This window comes from Falco punctatus (genome assembly GCF_963210335.1).
Source record: "Falco punctatus genome assembly, chromosome: 2".
Taxonomy (NCBI): Eukaryota; Metazoa; Chordata; class Aves; order Falconiformes; family Falconidae; genus Falco; species Falco punctatus.
This window is the reverse complement of record NC_137581.1, coordinates 26678112-26697353: the sequence shown is the minus strand read 5'-3', so window position 1 is coordinate 26697353 and position 19242 is coordinate 26678112. Positions and strand designations below refer to the sequence as shown.

The following is a 19242-nucleotide window of genomic DNA, read 5'->3' as shown; positions in this document are numbered from 1 at the left end:
GAGCTCCCAACACAGTGGCTCCTCTACCTCATTAGCATCCACCAAAGTTTGCAGCTCTATGGATGAAAATGATGGACCTGCAGAAGGTAACATTTGAAGGCTGACATTTCCAAGCAGTCAATGTAGTGACAACAGCAGCTGTGTAGGAAATGAGTCATTCTTCCTGCTGGAGAAGGTGGGAGCATTGCGGGCTGGATGACTCTCCATGAGGAAGCTCGGCAGCCTTAGCAAACCACTCAGGTTCACCCTGGATCAGATCTGATCTGGACATCGCTATTCAGAGGTGGTTTTGTTGCAGCATACTCGAGATACCAGCCCTGCAGGTGACACAGTGCTGACTGTATTATTTTAGTAACTTTTTCTCTCATCAGTCGTGGTACTAAAGAACATGCTGCAGTCCTGGGTCTTTACTCAAAAATGGTTAATCTTACCCTGTACTAAGGCTTTAAGGTGCTGGCTAAGGGATAGTGCCTGCTCAAATACTGCCAGTTCACTCACACGCACATATGCGTTGTATGTGTATGTTTCCCTCTGACCATAACTGTTCATGCCACCTGTGAATCCAGGCAAACCCCAGCCTCCTTGTATCATGACATTCACATTTCATACTAAACTGGAACAAAGGACAGATAAAGATACAGTTAAAAGCACTGCCTTAAAGTGTGTAAATTCAAGTCACATTTCTGAGAGACATTTCTTTTATGGTACGGTATTTATATAGTAGTTTGTATCAGCTGCAGTTTACAGTCAGCTTTTAGAGGCATGTTAGGTATTTGTAACACACTATTTCAAATACATTTAAAAATAATGGTACATGAATGAGCACTAAAACACATGAAACTACAAACTTTTCTTATGCTTAGACACTGTGTAATGCAATTTTACCAAAACATCTGGTGCCCAGGTTGCATGTGAGGTAGTATTATTGAGAACATTTGTTTAAAAACTAAATATTTAATATTGGGGGAGGGGGAGAACTAGCACTTAGCACATGAGGAGTTTTATGGATGTCTCAGTTTACAGGATGTAATAAAATAAGTGCTTGAGTGTTGGACTTCTTTGGTACATATATTTAATCATGCTGTGTCAAGGAGTTCCAACCCTTTTTGGAGGCTGGTCTGCGCTTGTGCAGATCACAGGGGCCTTTTCATAATTAAAAAAATACAATTTTGGTTTTGTCCTGGGGGCATATTGCAATGGGAATGGTAAACTATGTAACACTCGAATGGTGGTATGTTTGAGCCCCCAGAAGTCTTATTTTTCATTATTGTATCTGTGTGAAACCTGTTGAGTATATACAATGTCAGCAGCATGGTTTCACTGTACAGTAAGTGAGATACTGACTCTGAATGGTTTCCAGGCTCCTAAACCATAGACTTAAAATGCATGTTATGTGCAACATCTGTGTTTCCTTCACTAACAATAAAAATGTACTAATGATTCTTTCAGAAGTGTTGGAGGAAGGTTTCCAGGTTCCAGCATCGATAGCAGAGCGATATAAAGTTGGAAGGACTATAGGAGATGGAAATTTTGCTATTGTGAAGGAGTGTATAGAAAGGTGAGGAGGATGATATGCTTATGACTGTAAAAATAATCATTTATGGCATGCTTTTTCTATGTCTTTATTTGTAGAATACAGAATATGTAATAAGGTAATGTCTCAATGCCAGACAGAAAAACTAGGTAATGCCCTCTCATATGAAAAAAAGAGAGTCCAACAGACAATCTATGAGTTTAATTCTTTGTAAGCTTTATATGGTGTTTTTCTTCAGAATGCATGATTTTACCAGTTCTTTGTGTTAAATCAGACCAATGAAACATTTCATGTGTAGGGACATTCTTTAAAGTTGTCAGGAAGTTTTGTGTGTGCAGTGCAGTGGTGGTGGTCAGCATAAAAAGCTGACTGGATCCATCTATTCTGCATCTGACACTGAGGAGTAACCTCTTCCATGTTTATCTTTAATTAAATGGGTATCTATCTCCTGCTTGCCCACTTTATGCCATTATATGAGCTCCATCCAACTTTAGGAGCCTGCACTCAAAATCTAACTTCTTCAGTGCCCTTTACCATTTTGATTTTAGACACCTACTCCAGATTAGAGAAGGCACAAGTCACCTCAAATGTCAGTGTTGCTGAAAGCATCCATGTTGACTAGCTCAGCTGTCGGTTTCTAGATCTGGTCAGGCAGGTCATGAGCCTGGTTTGAACTGGATCGACCCAACATTAAGAGTGTAAAAAATAGGGAACAAAAGCAGAAAAGTCCCACAGAACCGCAGGTGCCTTTTGGCGGCATTGTTAAAAATAGGGGAACGTGGGGTAAAAAAGATAGAAGGTACTTCACCTGTATGTGAAATGATTGTAAGACTGTTCATGATATCCAGCAGCAGTGCAGAGAAGGCAAAAATCCTGCCAGCGCTAGAGATGTCCAAAAGAAAGAACAATGGAGATGTCAAGGTCTGATAATGAAATTTCACAAGTGAAGTTTTATATCCCTTATTACCAGATCATAGAGACTATTACAGAAGACTGTAACCTCACCTTTGGGCTCAAAGAAAGAACTTTTGCTCTTTAGCCTGTGAGAATGTCATATTAACCCTAGAGAGTAAGTAAAGATTAGATCTCATGGCAGATGATGATAAATTAGCTTGGCTGGTTTTAAACTAGAGTCTCTTCAGAAAAAGACAGGTCCCGCCCTGCATCTGAAAGTGTCTGGCAAGTGCGGAGACCATGAAGACATCTGTTGGGGAAAGGGGGAAGAGCCGATTTTGTATCAGCTGACAGCGTGCTGGTGGGACTTGGCCAAAACTCTTGTGAGGCCTTTAGAGCTCTGTCAGAGTGAGTTCATGGTGGAGCTGGTCATCTGGAGGGCAATAGCTGTTCAGATCAAACCCCAGCGTCCAAACACTAAACTGGGGAATATGGAAACCTAAAGGAAGCAAAGCAAAATAATATGAAACCAAGAAAGCACTGTAAAGCCCCATGGAGGGGGCATGACTGATGAAAAACATGAGTGAAAACATGTAACTAAGAAAAGAGAAAAATGCAAGCTAAAAGAAAAGTGCATAGCGACTGAAACAGATTGCAAGCCAAAATAAAAGGTTGAGATTTTAATACACTGTCATTCAGCTGAAAATGCCAGTTATGCTGAGAGACAGTTCAAATGTGGCGGTGTGCATTTTGCAACTCTTTCTCAAGCTCGGAGAAAAGACATGAATAAAATTAAATATAGGTCCTGACACGCCTAAATGTAATACTAATTACGATAGCCTTGAGAACTTAAATGAAAACTGTTTCTTGTCCTCTTGTCTGTCCCACTGGTCCCAGAAGTATCCGATAACATGACATATCTAATGAATACGTGCTCTAAGAGCATGATTACTCAGGTATTCCCCAATACATGCTTTTATGGTCTCTGACCTATACCATTCCATAGATGTGAATGATATCAGAGTTCTACTTCAGGACATCTTGAAAATTCAAGCAGAACTATTTCTGTTAGTTCCCACTTCTAAAGCAGTATGCCCTTGCCATCACAAGTGTGGAAGGAGAAATTAAAGGCTAAGAGGGTAAATTAAAGCCAGTACATGTAAAGCCCCTTCAAAAACATTCTTCACAGTCTTTCTAAGCAAAAAACACCTCACTTCAAAGTCTGATATGTCCATCATTTGCAGAGCCAGAATTGATGGGGTGATACTTGGGAGAGAGGACTTTTCCACTTTCTTTGGACATACAGTTCCTGTGTGCATTAGACTTCAAAGGAATAGCGCCATGAGGTGTTAAGCAAGTAGGAATGGGTCTTGTTACACAGCTTCACTGATCACATGGATACTTCTTCTCCAGAGCTGTGGAGACCAGCCCGTGTGCACTGGTCAGCCACTCTGATGCGTCAAATGTGTTCACAGGCATTTTCCTCTGACAACAAACAGACCGAAGAGAAACGAAAAACTATCTTCCAAATTGTCACACGAGGACTTCTAAATCCCATTCTATCTATCTGTGAATGCATGTGCACACACACACACATGTGCGTACATATTTAATGCACAAATAAAAGTAATGAAGATAGATTTTTGTCCCCAGTGCAATGGAAACTTTGCAAAAGGTTAAAACAGCCAGTGAGTGTGGCACAGAGCCCTGTTACAAACTAGAGGTCTAACTCTGTGCCCTGTGGTAGTGCTGTGGGTCCAGACTTTTATCCAACTATAATGTGTTTCCTACTTTGTGTGGCACCATTTTATTGTTTAGATTGAGTGATAGGGGAGAGGTGATATGCCCATTTCACTGTGTGTCTGTGGCATGGCCATGCATATTTTTTGGCGGATGTGTAAGTTGCAGCGCTGCTGACAGCCTGCGGTTCTGCGGCTTTTTAGGGGAAAGGATTTGCATTATCTTGGCTTTAATTTTCTTTTTACCAAAACAAAGAGCAGTCAGAGTTGTCATCTGCTCGTTACATATCTGCTCCATTGTATGCGCAATTTGTCCTGCGGTGTTTTTATATGTGTTCATTTTTAACTTTCAGATACTTCCAAATTCTGACATTTCCTCACTAGCTCAGGTTTCCCAGTGTGTTGGAATACATGGAGTCTCCCATGGCCAACAAAAACCATCAATTTCCTTTCTCATGACAGAAAGGAAGCATTCCTAGGGCAACCAAACAGCTTGAAAGAGACTCCTATTGAAAGAGGGCATACTTTGTCGGAGTTTGAACCCCAGATATCTTAATTTCTAATATTCCTTCCACTACCTCCTCCTTCCATTCCCTAAAAATAGTGTCTCTCATTGCCAGAGGAATTCTCCATGTTTAAATATGGCAATGAAAATGCCCAGTCATTTTCCTAATGCAGTGCTTTCAGTTTATGACTCACTTTGCATGTCCTGTTTGACAGACTGTACACTTTCAGGCATGTTCATTTCTCTATTGAACTTATTATAGATCAATTTAATGTATCAGTTTAACTTTGTTTTGATAAATGAAGAATGAAAAAAAATCACCCCATATGTTTGAGAGGTAATTTTTTTCCTTATTTTTTAATGAAACATGCACCTAAGGGCAATGTAATAGACTTTTGTAAACTGTTTTGACTTTTATTACAAAATGAAAGTGTTTCGGTAAGGGCTTTTTCTTATGTTACCTATTACGCATTTAACCTTATAGTGAAACTAGAGCTTGTGAACAGAGCTTTGTGGTTTCATCCCTACAGCCATCTTTTGGGTCTGTAACTTGATTAAGAAATGGCAATTGATCCTCTTAACTAGTCTACAAGCTGATTTTTCTGTGTTAGCATTCAATATAATGAATGTATGTATATACAGGGCAGTGATAAATATCATATGGTTTCAAAAAAAACCCACTTAAAAGGAAATGTATTCTCTTTAATTTCTTACTGTCTCCATAACCTTTCATATTCTGTCCTATAAACATCATATTTAAACCTGCTAAGTACCATATACTTACCTAATGCTTAAAACATTATTCCAAAGAGTGATGTTTTTATCATAAAACTTGTAAGTACAGATGTGCAAACAAATGACTTTTTATTTTAAGTGAAAAATGTAAGTAATTACCATAGCTTGTATTTTTTTATATATAATAGAAAACAAAACTTTATGGTTTTGAGAGGATTTGGATTTGTAAATGCTATATAATATTTTTACATAAAACTGCAGAAGAAATAACAATTACCACTATAAAATGAAAAAAATCAAGTGACTGTTTTGCAAACATCAAAATGTCTTCATTTTTCTGAAAACATGCTTAATACCTTTTTCTTGGGCACACATATTCAATACATTTGATTCAAGTTCACAATTCCAGTCAAATCCAAGCTTCATTTCTTGACCAAACAAATACTTGAATAGAATCCCTGCCGAGACTTACTGTGCTCAAGTAACAAATATAAACTTGCCTGAGAAAAATATTCAATGGGATTGAACATACAGTTTTTTCTTTTCTCTTTCCTCAGATCAACTGGTAGAGAATATGCCCTGAAAATAATCAAAAAAAGTAAATGTAGAGGAAAAGTAAGTACAAGAAATCATATGAGACCAAAACATTTTTTCCCCAAGAAACATTTTGTGAGAGATCTGTTTAGGAAGCTGTCGGTATTTGTCTTCTTCCTGGCAAACGTTAGAATCTTTTTGGTTGAAGCCTTTGCTTGGCCCCTGGAGACCCTTGGAGCATCCATATAAAAGGCTGCAGTGTGCCTTTCTAGATGCATGGGTTGATTCTGCAGTTGGTTGGTTGTGTGGGGGCACTCCCCTTGCTCTTTACCCCTGCAATTATGTCCTCTAACTTTCATAATTGCAGTTGTTATAGAAAATAGAAAAAAAATAGTAATAATTATAACAACACCTGTCACTGTGGCTAAGCAGTATTCAAGATTAATCAAATTGATGTCAATTTTATACCAAGTGACTGTTAGCTTTTGAAATCTGTAACAGAAGTTGCTATCATATTTTTAAGTCAAGATTCTGCAGCAGAGAAAAAATTTTAGAAGCTTTCATATTTAATGTTTCTCTGCATCAGAAGCATGTCTTTTCCTCCATTTCTTTTTCTATGGTCTACTCTCTGTTCTTTTTTCAGTTATCACACTGATGTTGTTTCTAGACACGTTCCTTCCATATTGCTGAAGGCAACATCTGTTACCTTTTTTTTAAAAAAAAAAAACAAACCTGAAGAATCCATGTAGGTCCCAATTCCCTCTGCTTTTTCCACTGTGAAAGTTTTTCCCACTAACCCACAGTCATTAAAGATTTTTTTTTTTTTTTTTTTTTTTGTGGCAGGAACACATGATCCAGAATGAGGTGTCTATTTTAAGACGAGTCAAGCATCCCAATATTGTACTTCTGATTGAGGAGATGGACATGCCAACTGAGTTGTACCTTGTCATGGAACTTGTAAAGGTGAGCATTTTGGAGACAAGCTGCTTATTAAGAATTGTTTCAAACATATTGAAAAATTTCATTGGTACTAAAGCTTACTAAAAATTATGGAATCACAGAATATTTTAGAATGGAAGGGGTCTGTGCAGGTAATCCTGTCCAGCACCCTACTGAAAGATGTGTAAGCCGCTATTAGATTAATTTGTATAGCTTTCAAATGTTTCAACTATTTCTCTGACTTTCTGTAAGTGCTCTGTGGACAGTACTTTGGAGATCACTAGTTTTATTTGATCCCCCAAAAGAAGTCTTCTACAAAAGTTTTATCTTAAAGAAAGACATCTTCCTTAAAGTGAATTGAAAATATACCCAGTCTGAATAGCTGTAAATACCAGCCTTCAAAATACAGTATTCTTTAATAAAATAGTTTAATTAAATTATATTCATTTATGTTATATTTAAGCAATAATACCTGTCTTTTTTCCTTCTTGATAATAATTAAGCTGGAGGAGGGGGGAAGTGAAAGAGAAAAACCTGCTATATAAAACATGGCTCTATTTTTAAAAGTAAGTTTGTGAATGCAGTATTTTACATTTGGGACACTATTTATTTTTTTCATAGTAACTTCCAGATCTCATGCATTTATTTCACTCACTGGTGGAAGCGAATATTCAAACTAGATTAGGAAACTCAGACCAGGTCATCACTTGTCCCCGTACTGTCAACAGTGCAGTGCAAGAAGTACGAATTTAGCTCTTGATTCTAGTACTAATACACAAGTATGTCACTGTGCATAAAAAATGGCAAAAATACATTTAAGTAAATTGTACAAATAGGACAGAAAACCGCTGAGGACACCTTGTCCTCCATACTTTAACAGAATACATATTTTTCACATTCACTAATGGGATTAGTGACTTTCTTCCTCAAGTATTCTGTGGGAAGGAGGTCTTTTCAGCAGCCACCTTCATTTCTGTATCTTGATCAGCAGGTTCTCCTGGGGCAGCCTATCATGCCTACACCTTGGAAATCCACAGTTTTAAGGACAAAGATTACTATAAAGCTGTGCAGCAGCAGTATTTCTGTGCAGGCCTGTTGTATGTGCATGCTTAACACTTGTGAGCAAATCAGGCACTCCGAACCCTGGCACACAGCTCACTTCCATTTATCTTGAATTAAGTGCGGTCACCTTTGGTAGATATCCTCTGTATCCATGGTTAGAAAGAGGCACCACCAGAGGTTGTGAGAGAAAACAATTTTGGCAAGCAGGATTGTTTTCTGCTTTGCTCTGGTTGTAGGTGGAGATTAGGAGGTGCTCTTACTGTAGGCACCTCGCTGAGATGTTAGATAGGACAATTCTAGGTCCAAGTGTTTCTTGAAGAACTTCCCAATCTCGGCTGGAATACGAGAGCAAAAAGAATGATTTTTTTTTTTTTTTTGCTTTGTTCCATTATCCTGTGCTCTATGGCAGCACCAGTGACACAAGCTATGTTCCTAGTGCAGAGCTGGAAGGCTGTCAAGTGTGACCCATGGGTGGATGGCCACAAATTTTCCCTGTCCTTGTGGCAGACCAGGAAAGCTGTTATCCATGAGAAGCTCAAGCCGTGCCCCACAGCTTAGGAAATGGCAACATTGTCCTCTTAGGTTTGAGCCTGCTAGATGACGTTCTTGGCTTGAGTGGTGCTATGGAGCTTATGGTCCTACTAAACCAGCTGTCCACCACCTCCAAGCTCTGAGGAAGCACACTGGGATGTGCTGGTGGCAAGAAGCTGACAGGATACCTAGCATCCCTGTTTTGTCTCTGATGGAGAGGTTAAATCCTACAAAAAAAAGCAAAAACCTGGCACTCTTCCATGCCATGAATCGTTCTGTGTAGACAGTCCCAGAAGCATTTCCCCACCTTCTTCATAGTCACAGCGCTCTCTTGCACTCAGGAGCGTAATATGAAACAGCACAGCTTCAGATCAGATGCCATTAGCCATCTAACACTATTTTAACCATAATTAGTGTTATTTTCCATAAGCGAACGCATTCTGAAATCCATGTTACTGTAGCTTTTTCCCAGTATCTGTAAGAACTTGTTCAGAGGTACCTCAATACTCTTACCAACTTGTAATCTAATGTAGCCACAGCTTCAGCCTGCATTGACAAATCCTTCATCTCGGCCCCATGAGGTGTGCTAAGAAGTAAAAGCTGTGCCTTGTCTAACATGCCAAGACGTAAGCACATAGCTGGTTTTATGGGTGCAACCTGCTGTTCTATTCATGCTGGAAAAATGTTCAAACTGTAGTCTCTGGTGGATTTTTAATCAAAGTCCTGCTCAGCTAAATAAGACAGGAGGGGACCAACAACTCTTACAAAATAACTAGCCTAAAAGATGTATATAAAGGAAACTATCCATTATATTCACTTTCTGGAAAAATCTGTTTTCTTGCATTCTTTCTTCTTTACTCTTCAGAATTGCTGCACATACCAAGATATTTATGCTTTTAGCCATGCTATAGGAGGGCTTTATAGACATCTCTGTAGTTCAGCTATCCTAGTGAGCACAGTGCTAATGTTCTTTACTTTTATGTGGAATAATAAAAGAAATTTAGAAGAAAGACCCTGATCCTGGGAAGTCAACTTTGTTTCTTTGAAGCAAACATATATTCCTTAATATTTAATTGGGAAAAACCCCCAAACTTGTTATACTCTATGGGCACCAGGGAAGGTATTTCTGGAAAGACATTAATTGTTAATTCACCAGTTGCTGACTGTTACCATTTCAGAGCCTGCACTGTTAGAATTGATTAACCATCTGTTATTGACTGACTTTTGAAGACCTGACTTTAAATCAAACTCACAGACAGGAAAGAAATTCATGGAGAAAAGGTTTGATACTGCAAAGCACGGTTTCAGTTAATACCACCCTGCATTAATTGGCAGTAACATGTTTGACATAAGTGGCTGCTGCAAATGGTGCCCTCACCTCATGGCAGATAGGCCATTCATTGCTTTGTAAAGTGTAAGAAAAAGCACTTCATAAATACAAATATAAACACATTGCAAGTGGTGCTTGTAAAAGGAAGCAAGGACCTGGTTTCTGGCACATTGCCTTTTTACACAGCGAAACAAAATTGTTATTCAAACCTAACAGGGGTTTGGCCAATTTAACAAACAAGATTTATTGCAGTTTCCTTCACTGCTCCAGGATATGATTTCACTTTTGCAGAAGAAAAGAGAGATTATATCATTTACATAACAAGCTAATAAATAAATAATTGGTTACCGTACTTCCAAATATACTTCCTTATGTGCTCATATTGATAAAAACTGCATTCAGATGTTACTGGTCCCATTTTACTCCAGAATAGGGGATTTAAGACTGAAATGTCATCCTGAACTCACATCTTGTGCCTGAATAAATGATAGTGACCTGCAGTGTGAATTGGCTAAGCAGAACCTTGCAGGTTAAAGTGCTCTTTGGGGAAAGGGAAGTCTGAAAACAATTCTGCCTGATATAGCTGTCAGATCTGTTAACTCTTTCCAGGGCATCACCTCCCTTTTAAGTGCAGAGAATCCCACAGACTAAATATATGCTCTTTTCTTAGCGGGCTACCTGGTAAGAAACTTTACCAAGTAAAGTAGACTGCTGAAATGAAGAAAGTTATTCTGCTTCAGATTGCCTCGACCATCTGTTAATGTGCTTTGCAGCCTCTATTTTTTTCTGAGTTTAGGTTTCTCTTGCACATGAACATTTTTTCATTTTCTTCTGACTTTAGACCAAAATTTTCCCTTCTCTTTTCAAGGTTCAGCTTTTTTTCCTTCTTGCCCCTTGCATCTCAGCTTGGACCATTTCCTTTGTTTTGGAGGCAGATCCTTTGCTGTGGCTATTGACCCTTCTCGTGAGCATCTGGAAGGTATTAGATAAGACCAAAGATCTGTCTAATCCACTACCTCATGTTAAAAAGCAGCTGGAACTGAGGCTTCACAGGAAAGAGGTTAGGGAAAATAGGTTATTTTTCCCACATATATTGCCACATGCTGATATGTAATACTTGGGGATCAGATGATGCCATGAAGTACATGGTACTGTACTTTTGCCAAATATTTGGCCTTTCTCTCTAATCCTCTCTCTGGTTTAGCTTGGTCTTTTATTCCTCCTTTTCCTTGACACTATGTATCTTGATGTATCTTAATCAGTCACTGGTCAGAGCAAGCGGTTTTGATGTGGTCCAGATTTGACAACAGTGGGCTGCAAGCAGTTTCCAAAACTAGGGGTTTGCATCTACAGTGGGAATAAACCTGCCAGGGCCGACCCCAGCTGCACCTCAACAATGCTACATTTTTAATACTTTATTTGGGTGTTTTTTTAACTAGTACTGTCTGTTTTCTCAGGTTTGTGTCTTTGGTGATTGTCTTTTTCTACCTTTTTCTCTGTAGCCATGATTCCTGGAAAAAGATCTGGTTTTGTTTCTTCCCCCTCCTCCTTTCTCTTAGTGAAAACAGTGTTTTCTCTGGAGCCGAGCCTTAGAAAAACCCAACAAATAACTTGAAGCTATTGATAAAATCATGAGAGTTGGCAAAGCTGGGACTCCTTCAGAAAGCACCTACTTTTCTTTAAAATACAGTCTCCTGTGTTTTGGGTTTTTTCTTTATGTTTTGACAGCAGCAGGGATTTTTTGCATTATTTTTGCAGAATTATCCTTTCCCTCCTTTTGGTGGTGTTGTGTGTTGTTTATGGTGCTGCTTTGATTTTGGCCGAAGGACCAACACCTCTGAGTAGTATCTCTCAAAAGATGTTTGTTTTTTCCCTCCACTCTGTCAAGGTTTCTCCTTCATCTCCTCTTTAAACTTTTTTTTTTTGGTCTTTCTCCAAGCACTGACATGTTCTTCTTCCCATGTGCCCGCTCAGCTCTGGAAATACAGTCCAAATGTCATGGCTGCCTCAGATCCTGGTGAAGTTCATTTCAACTTTGAGGACTTCAACTTAATTTTCCTTCTTTTCTTCTTTCTTTCTCTCTTTTTTCTTGTTTTTTTTTTTCTTTCACTGCCAGTAGCTTTTAGCTGAATTAGACAGCATAATGAGCTGGAAATGGCACAAAGTGCCATCTGTATTTGTAGCTGTGGTGAAATACTAATGTTAATTCTCAAGTGTCTTCCAGTATGATTGTCTGACATACATGCTGGAGAGTTCTTCAGTATTAGCTGCGAGAAGCATCACACTACCCAAAACTTCACATCTTGTATAGAGAAGGTGGCTTATAAAATCCATGTTTTCAAAGTTTTATGAGATGGAAACAAACTTTTAAAATATGCTAGCAGTGATGACAAGTAGCCGGTTTGAGTTTTACTCAGAGTTCTTTCATCTTTCTGGAGTGCAGTTAGGCTTCAGGAAAAAAATTTGACGTCAGCCTGTTTGTGATTATAATAAAGAGTGGCAAGGGTTGGTACGTGAGTGACATTGTGACAGGCAAGTATGTAGGCATGCCAGAAATTTGCAGCAGAGGCTCTTAACACACAGGTTGGCAAGTGCTGGACATGTGACAAAACCAGCAGCAGGTGGGAATTGTGTTCAGTAGAGATTCCAGCCTCTTGTCTGACCAACTAAGCCATGACAAATTATTCTGAATTACTGATATGTTCAGCTGCCATTATGGGGGGATGTCACCACAGTACCCATCGTTTATAGATGCAAGAAAGCTGTGCTGCTCCTCCCTCCTCCTCCTCCTCCTCCTCTATAAATGATGCACCTTGATCTTCTCTACATTTTGCAGTCATTTCACAAGCAGTATTGCTCAAGGTGCCATGGTAATTTTTCTCCAGGGAGGAGATCTTTTTGATGCTATTACTTCCACCAACAAATATACAGAGCGGGACGCCAGTGGAATGCTTTACAATCTGGCCAGTGCTATCAAATATCTTCACAGCCTGAACATTGTCCACAGGGATATCAAGCCGGAGAATCTACTGGTAAGTGGAGATTCAGCTTTTGGTATTGTTGATAACTTGAGAGTGTGTGAGAGAAGGTCTGTACTTCTTCCTCCTTCCACACACCCGCCAAGTTTATTTCAGTCTTTTAAGTTATAGGTCTTTTCATTTTAACCTTGGCATTGTAAAGCTTTCCTAAGAATAACAGCTATCACAAAAAATACAGTAACAAGCTGGTATGTCTAGACTGTTCTCCAGGACATGGAGACAGAGTTGTTCCAGTGATCGCTAGAAGTGACCTTTTAGTAAGCTGCAGCATCATTTCAAGCTTCTCATAAACACAAAGGTGTTCTGTCCCCAGCAGACTATTCTGTACTTCTGCAGCTGGCTGAGTAATCAGCAGCAGTTCAGTTTTACAAACATGGTGGGTGTAAATGTTGAGCCCTAATCACACAGTACGTCAGAGCACAACCAGGAAGAGACTTCAGTGTCCTTCCTTCCCCTGCTGCACCTCCCAAATAATCCTATAGAACTTTTTATTAAGTTTATTATTTTATTATTTCCAAATAGATAGCCTAAATCTTCCTTTTCCTGGCTGACTCTGTATGAACCCCTAGCCACTGAAGACAATGAAAAACACACCCTGGCAATAAGTCCTTCTTCTGAGAATTTTGCACTCTTGAATGCAGCAAATTTTGTTCTCCAATTGACATTGTTTTATCTTTTTTGAGAAAGTAATTTCTCCCTGTTATTTCACTGTTCTCTGAGTTTTCCCAGATTTGCTGTCATGTTCCAGTATCAAGATGTCCCAAATTTCCATATATTCTGCAACCATAAAAAAATGCGTAAGATACCTAGAGTATCAGTTCTCTCAGCTGTGTGTTCTCTGTCATGATTTAGTGTATTTAGTCCTGCTTGACACTGAAGAGGATTTATGAGAATCTTGATTCAAGCAGATCTTACTAAACTTCCAGGGAGTGGGAGTTTTACAGTTGAGTGGTTTACTACTAGCAGTAGTTTACTCTAGTGGCAGGTGCCTTTATAATTCTGGGTGAGGAAGTAGCCTGTCCTTTTTTTCCAGAATCTGCTAAGAACATGTTGGGTGGCAGTTTCACTAGACACTAATGATTGATTCTCCATTCACAGCCCTGGTGCTGGTGTGGGTGGCTGCAGGCAGAAGTGATGGCAATCGCATGCCAGGGTTCATTAATGCTGTGACTCGGAGTGTGCAGGAGGGGCTTGGTCTGGGGCAAGGCTTGCCCTGCTGCTGTCTTGACATGTCTCTAAATGCCTAAATTCTAACAGTAGACAAGCTTTTTGGGGAAAAGTGGAAAGTAGGCAGGAGGTGGGGGCAACAGGGGGAGGATTAGATTTTTATACCCAGCTGTCTCTAGTAATTACTCACTACCAGGAATGACCACACCATTTGCATTGTAGCTGCATTTTTCCAGTTATGCATATGTAAAGGTCCTACATTGATATTGATTCCGAGCAGTGAGGATGCAACTCTTAACCTCTTGCAGAATCCTAACTCTCAAAAGCCAGCACTTGATTCACAAATTACATTAATTCTCTAAAATTTATCAGGTCCTGGAAAGGAATGAACGCTGGTTTAGAAGAACCCTTTGCAACCAACCTTACCCAAGTTCTAACCCTGTCCCTGACACTGGCTGTCTGCGGCCTCGGTGTCTCTTGACCTTTCTACTTTCATTCTCTTATTTGTCGGATGGGATGGGTAGTTCCTTGTATCACAAGACTGCAATTAGGGTTATTTTCATGGCATTTATAAAACACTTGCAAAATGCCATATGGGTCTTAGCCTTTCTGTTGCTAAAGACCTTCCTGCCTCCCGCAGCCTGCCTTTTGCTTGCAGCTCTGTAACCCTTCACCTAAGTGGTCATGTCAGTATTTTTCCCTTGCTGTGCTTGTGCTGCTGCTTTCATGCTATTACTGTCACGGCCTTGCACCTGCAAACCCTGGTAGTATTGTTACAGCAGGTCCTCCTGGTCATAGGTGTGAGAATCAGCCCTTTCCCCTCTGCCCTTAGGCTACTCATGGGTTGTAGCTTTAGGTTTAGGGGAGCCTATAACAGACCTGCCCCAAATGGGAGTGGAGCAATTAACTAGGGAGGGGGCAGCATCTGCCCGGATCAGTACATACCCCAAGGCTAATAGCCCAGTTAGCAGGAAAAAACAACAGGCAGTGTGAGCAAGGCCTGACAAAAGCTATAGAGTTACGGCAGGCAAGAAGATACAAGGGGTGAAGGGGAATGTGCTGCTCTGGAGGGGACACCCAGAGAAGGATGGTCCTCTGGAGCCTCCTTATTGCATCTCTTCTCAGTTCTGGGGAGGGCTTTTCCTTTCTCCTCTTCCTGTCTTTCCTTTTTTTTTTTCTTTTTCCCAAAAGTAACTTTATGATTACGGCTGAGTGTCATATAGCTATCAGCTGTATATGTGATATAGCTATCAGCTGTAGTCCCAGCTGATAAATCTTGGGGGGGTGTGAACCTGTCTCAATGTCCTGTGTGCACCACCAGTTATTTTTGTAAGTCCTTAAATATTCTTTATTATCCTCAAGGCATGCAAAGCCCACCTAACAGTCAACTGTCCAAGAGTTTAAGGTATGCTGAATACCTGTGATTTGTTAGCACTTTTTTTGTTCTCTAGAGAGTATCTTCCATGTTTTAATTGGAACATTTTTCATAATTGCTGCTATTTAGCATGTTTATTTTGTCAAGTCATGGGATGTCTCTATAGCCATATAATAAACCCTAGAGAACAACTCTGACTGTTGCCATCTGCACCGATCACAAGAGCAGCTTAGAAAATACTGACAGTCTTTATAGTAATAGGATACATATGGTGGCACACAATTATGTGTGGCTGCATTCAATTAGTGTTGTACAATTACTAAGTTTTATTGCTTAGTTAAAACAGTGAAAGCACTACATAGTGGGTAATTTGCACTAATCCCCATTTCTTTAATTGCCCTTCAGTATTTAAATGCAGCAGAACATATATAGCATTTGTTCTGAATAACATGAGCGTTAAATTATCTTTCACATTCCTTGACTGGCAAGTAACATACCACAGCTTCACATTGGGCTCTTTTTATATGGAGTTATAACAGGGTGAGGAAAAGTTACTTTCTTCAGTTTTACAAGTGAACTGAAGTAGTTTTCCAAGGAAAGTGGTTCCTGGAAACAGATGGGACAAAATACTAGAAAACACACAGCACCAAACCTTCTGCATTGGTAAATATTGCCAAACGAGCCTCTTCCTAATTAATTTCTAGGATATATGAGTCATACAAGGTGTGGTATGTTAAAGGAAGGAACTTATGAAGGTTCACTAAGTTAACACAACTTAGAGAGGGCTTTGTAAAAGGTAACCGCATGAAATAGAATCTGAGATGCTAATTAGACCGGATTCAGCTCTTGATGTCTAAGTGCACGCTTTACATTTTTCAGCAAGTGAATATTTAAAGCTCTAGTCTATAGCCTTTAATTAAAACTGTTGTTGAAATTAGATTTATTACTGCCATTTCAGAGAGCACTTTCTTTAGTTTCAGCAACCAGATGTATTTAACAATCTGTGTTTTTAATAAAACCGTAATTGCTTTTTTTTTCCAGGGCTTTTCTATAAGCCTATCTTTTTTTCTGGCTTAGTAACACAGAAATGTGAATCCATATCAAATTGCTGGTCCTCTTAAAGTCCAGCTGTATTATTAAAAATAACATAAGGAAAGGAGAAGAAATTTGTGTATTCTGAATGTCTGCTTGTGGCTGTATCATCTGGACAGAGGGGTTTTTTTCTCTAGACATGACTAACTAACAGGAGAAACTGGGTGGTGGTGGTGTATAAAATAATTATTATGAGCTATAGCAGATCTGTAGCAAACATTGGCAAGAGACTTCAAGATTTCATTTTTGCACCAAGTGAACTGTTCATGGGTCCATTGTAGAATTTATTGTATTTTTGTGAGACAAAGATCTAGGATTTACCTCTGCAAACAGTTGTAGATAAATGTGATTTCTGATGTAGGAGTAGCTGGTCAAGATGGGTATTAAGGATGATTTTGGTTTTGATTGTGAAGTATGACTGGTTTTGCACGGTGTTACTGCTAACTGTTGTCAGGACATCACTGCTGGTGAGCCAGATTGCATGGAGTTTTGATTCGGGTTGCAAAATAATAGTGATGCATACATACTTTAAAAAGGCCTCCTATAGACTGTTTCCATTTTTTAAGGTGCTGTTGTGGTTAACAGCATTAAATTCCATCGTAAACGGTTTCAAAATGAGAAGCAAGAACCCAGCAGCTGGATTAAAGAAAGACTCACAGTCTAGTGTTTAATTTAAATGCATTTTAGTCTGTTTTGATTTTGAACATTTTTTGGTAAGTTTTCAGTGTTTGCAGGTTTAGGGTTGTTCCTTTGCATTAAGCCAGCTTTTAAAAATGTGTATTTTTTACTGATGTTTCTAGCTTTTTTCTTGTGACTGCATCTTAATCTCTATTTGCATCCATAAAACCCCATGAAAGATCATGTTGCTGCTGTGAAGACCCCGTTTTAACACAGGATTTTCTTGTATACTCATTAATAGCCCTACCTGTGTCCATTGATGATGACGGTAACATACCACTAAGTCACTGATTGGAGTTTAGCAGTCATCCAAGAAGAGGATAGTGTTGCTAGGTGAAATAGTCCAGCCACAGTTGTGTCTCATGACTTCAACACACAAAGAATCTGTTGCTGCTATCAGTGCAGTCACTGCTGCATTATCTAAGAAGTTGAAATTCCTGTGCAAGCCTTTAAGCTCTGTGGAAGTTAAAGGAACAAACTCCAAAACCCTACACTGTGTATCGGCTGTCCATGGGGAGTTGAGCTAGGAACGTCACTACTGGAAGGTCAGACCTTTGCTTCTGAGCTTTAGCTTCTAGCAAGTAGTATGTCCTTTGTTGGCCAGGTAGCAAGGTAAGTTCTTCCCAAACACCCTGAGTACATGCAAGGGAAGTTGTCCAAATTGTCTGTGAATTTTCAAAGCATGCAGAGAAGTATGTTGTTGGTAAGGAGAAGAAAAAAGACTGTAAATTAGAAGGAACGCTTCAGGCAGTTAGAAAATGATACAGTAGTTACCTTGACGGTATTGCATTAAACCTTTGAATTTTCCTCCTGATTTAGGTTTATGAACACCAAGATGGAAGCAAGTCCCTGAAGCTAGGAGACTTTGGCCTAGCAACAATTGTGGATGGACCTCTATATACTGTTTGTGGCACCCCAACATATGTAGCTCCAGAAATCATTGCTGAAACTGGGTAAATCACTTCTAGTGACGATTCACCGGTGTGTACACAGTGGAGGTTGTTCTCGCCAGTATGCCAGACAGGAGTTCTTGCAGTAAAGACTTTTATGCTGCTTTTGCTTGGGTATGATGCAGAATCATGGCTCATAGAACAATTTAGTTGGAAGGGGCCTCCAGAGGCTATCTTGTCCAAACGAAGGACAGCTTTGGAGTTGTGTCAAGTTGCCCCCAACCTTCTCAGCTTAACACTCACTTACAAAGAAGCCATTTTCAGATACAATAAAAATAATTCTTAAGCTGTCCCCAGAGACTGCTAATTACCATTCACTTAATTTTATTTCATTATCACACACTGTCCTCTTCTGATCTGTTCCACAGAGTAAACGCCTGCTGGCTTGAGCAGCCTTTGTCACCTTTGCAGGCTTCATGTTGGTAGGCATCACTTCTAACTCAGGAATACAGCACAACGTCTTCTGTGCACTCCTACATTTTGATCTCATGTAGTTTTTAAGATGTAAATGTAAAAAAGATTTGAAAGCAGAATTAGGATAGGTAGGAAGGACACAGAGAAAGTTCAGATGAGAGTATATAAGAAACTGTGAATAATTCTGAAAATGTTTCCTCTGTTCTTGCACTGTAGTTCATAGGAGTTGGATGTCTCTAACCATGTCTCTCACACTTCTAGATATGGCTTGAAGGTGGACATCTGGGCAGCGGGTGTGATTACTTACATCCTGCTCTGTGGTTTTCCTCCGTTCCGTGGGTATGGACCGATCTATTCAACCATCCTTGTTCTATGAATTGATCACTGTGCTGCCTTTGCATGAAGCACAGGGATTCCCACTGGAAAAAGTTCTCTGCTCGTAGAGTTTGGGTTTTCCTGTGCTCTGCACAGTAATTTACACAAGCCCCATAAAAGTCTGTGATTTTACTGTAAAATGTCTGTCTCATGTTTGTTTATTTTAGTTTAAACTTCATTGCATTACAAAACAAGAGCCTCCATTATGGGTTCTGGGTGCCTTTGCCTGATGTTTAAAAAACACAGTGAAATAAGCATCTTCTTTCATGGACCAAATACGACATACTTTGTGGTCAGTAAAAGGTAATTAAAATGTAAGCCACTTAATAAGGACATCAGATCATTTCTCT

At 39.5% G+C, this 19242-nt stretch overlaps 1 protein-coding gene across 3 annotated transcripts in view; it reads left to right on the top strand.

Moving 5' to 3' along the window:
• The window catches only part of DCLK1 (doublecortin like kinase 1), a 257054-nt gene that overhangs the window by 207933 nt on the left and 29879 nt on the right, over positions 1–19242 (top strand). For all 3 annotated transcript variants that reach the window (XM_080377545.1, XM_080377546.1, XM_080377547.1), the window contains 7 exons: positions 2–86; positions 1450–1558; positions 5965–6022; positions 6785–6904; positions 12689–12835; positions 17973–18106; positions 18779–18856. In XM_080377545.1, the coding sequence (XP_080233671.1) occupies positions 2–86; positions 1450–1558; positions 5965–6022; positions 6785–6904; positions 12689–12835; positions 17973–18106; positions 18779–18856 (731 nt within the window). The remainder of the gene's footprint in view (position 1; positions 87–1449; positions 1559–5964; positions 6023–6784; positions 6905–12688; positions 12836–17972; positions 18107–18778; positions 18857–19242) is intronic.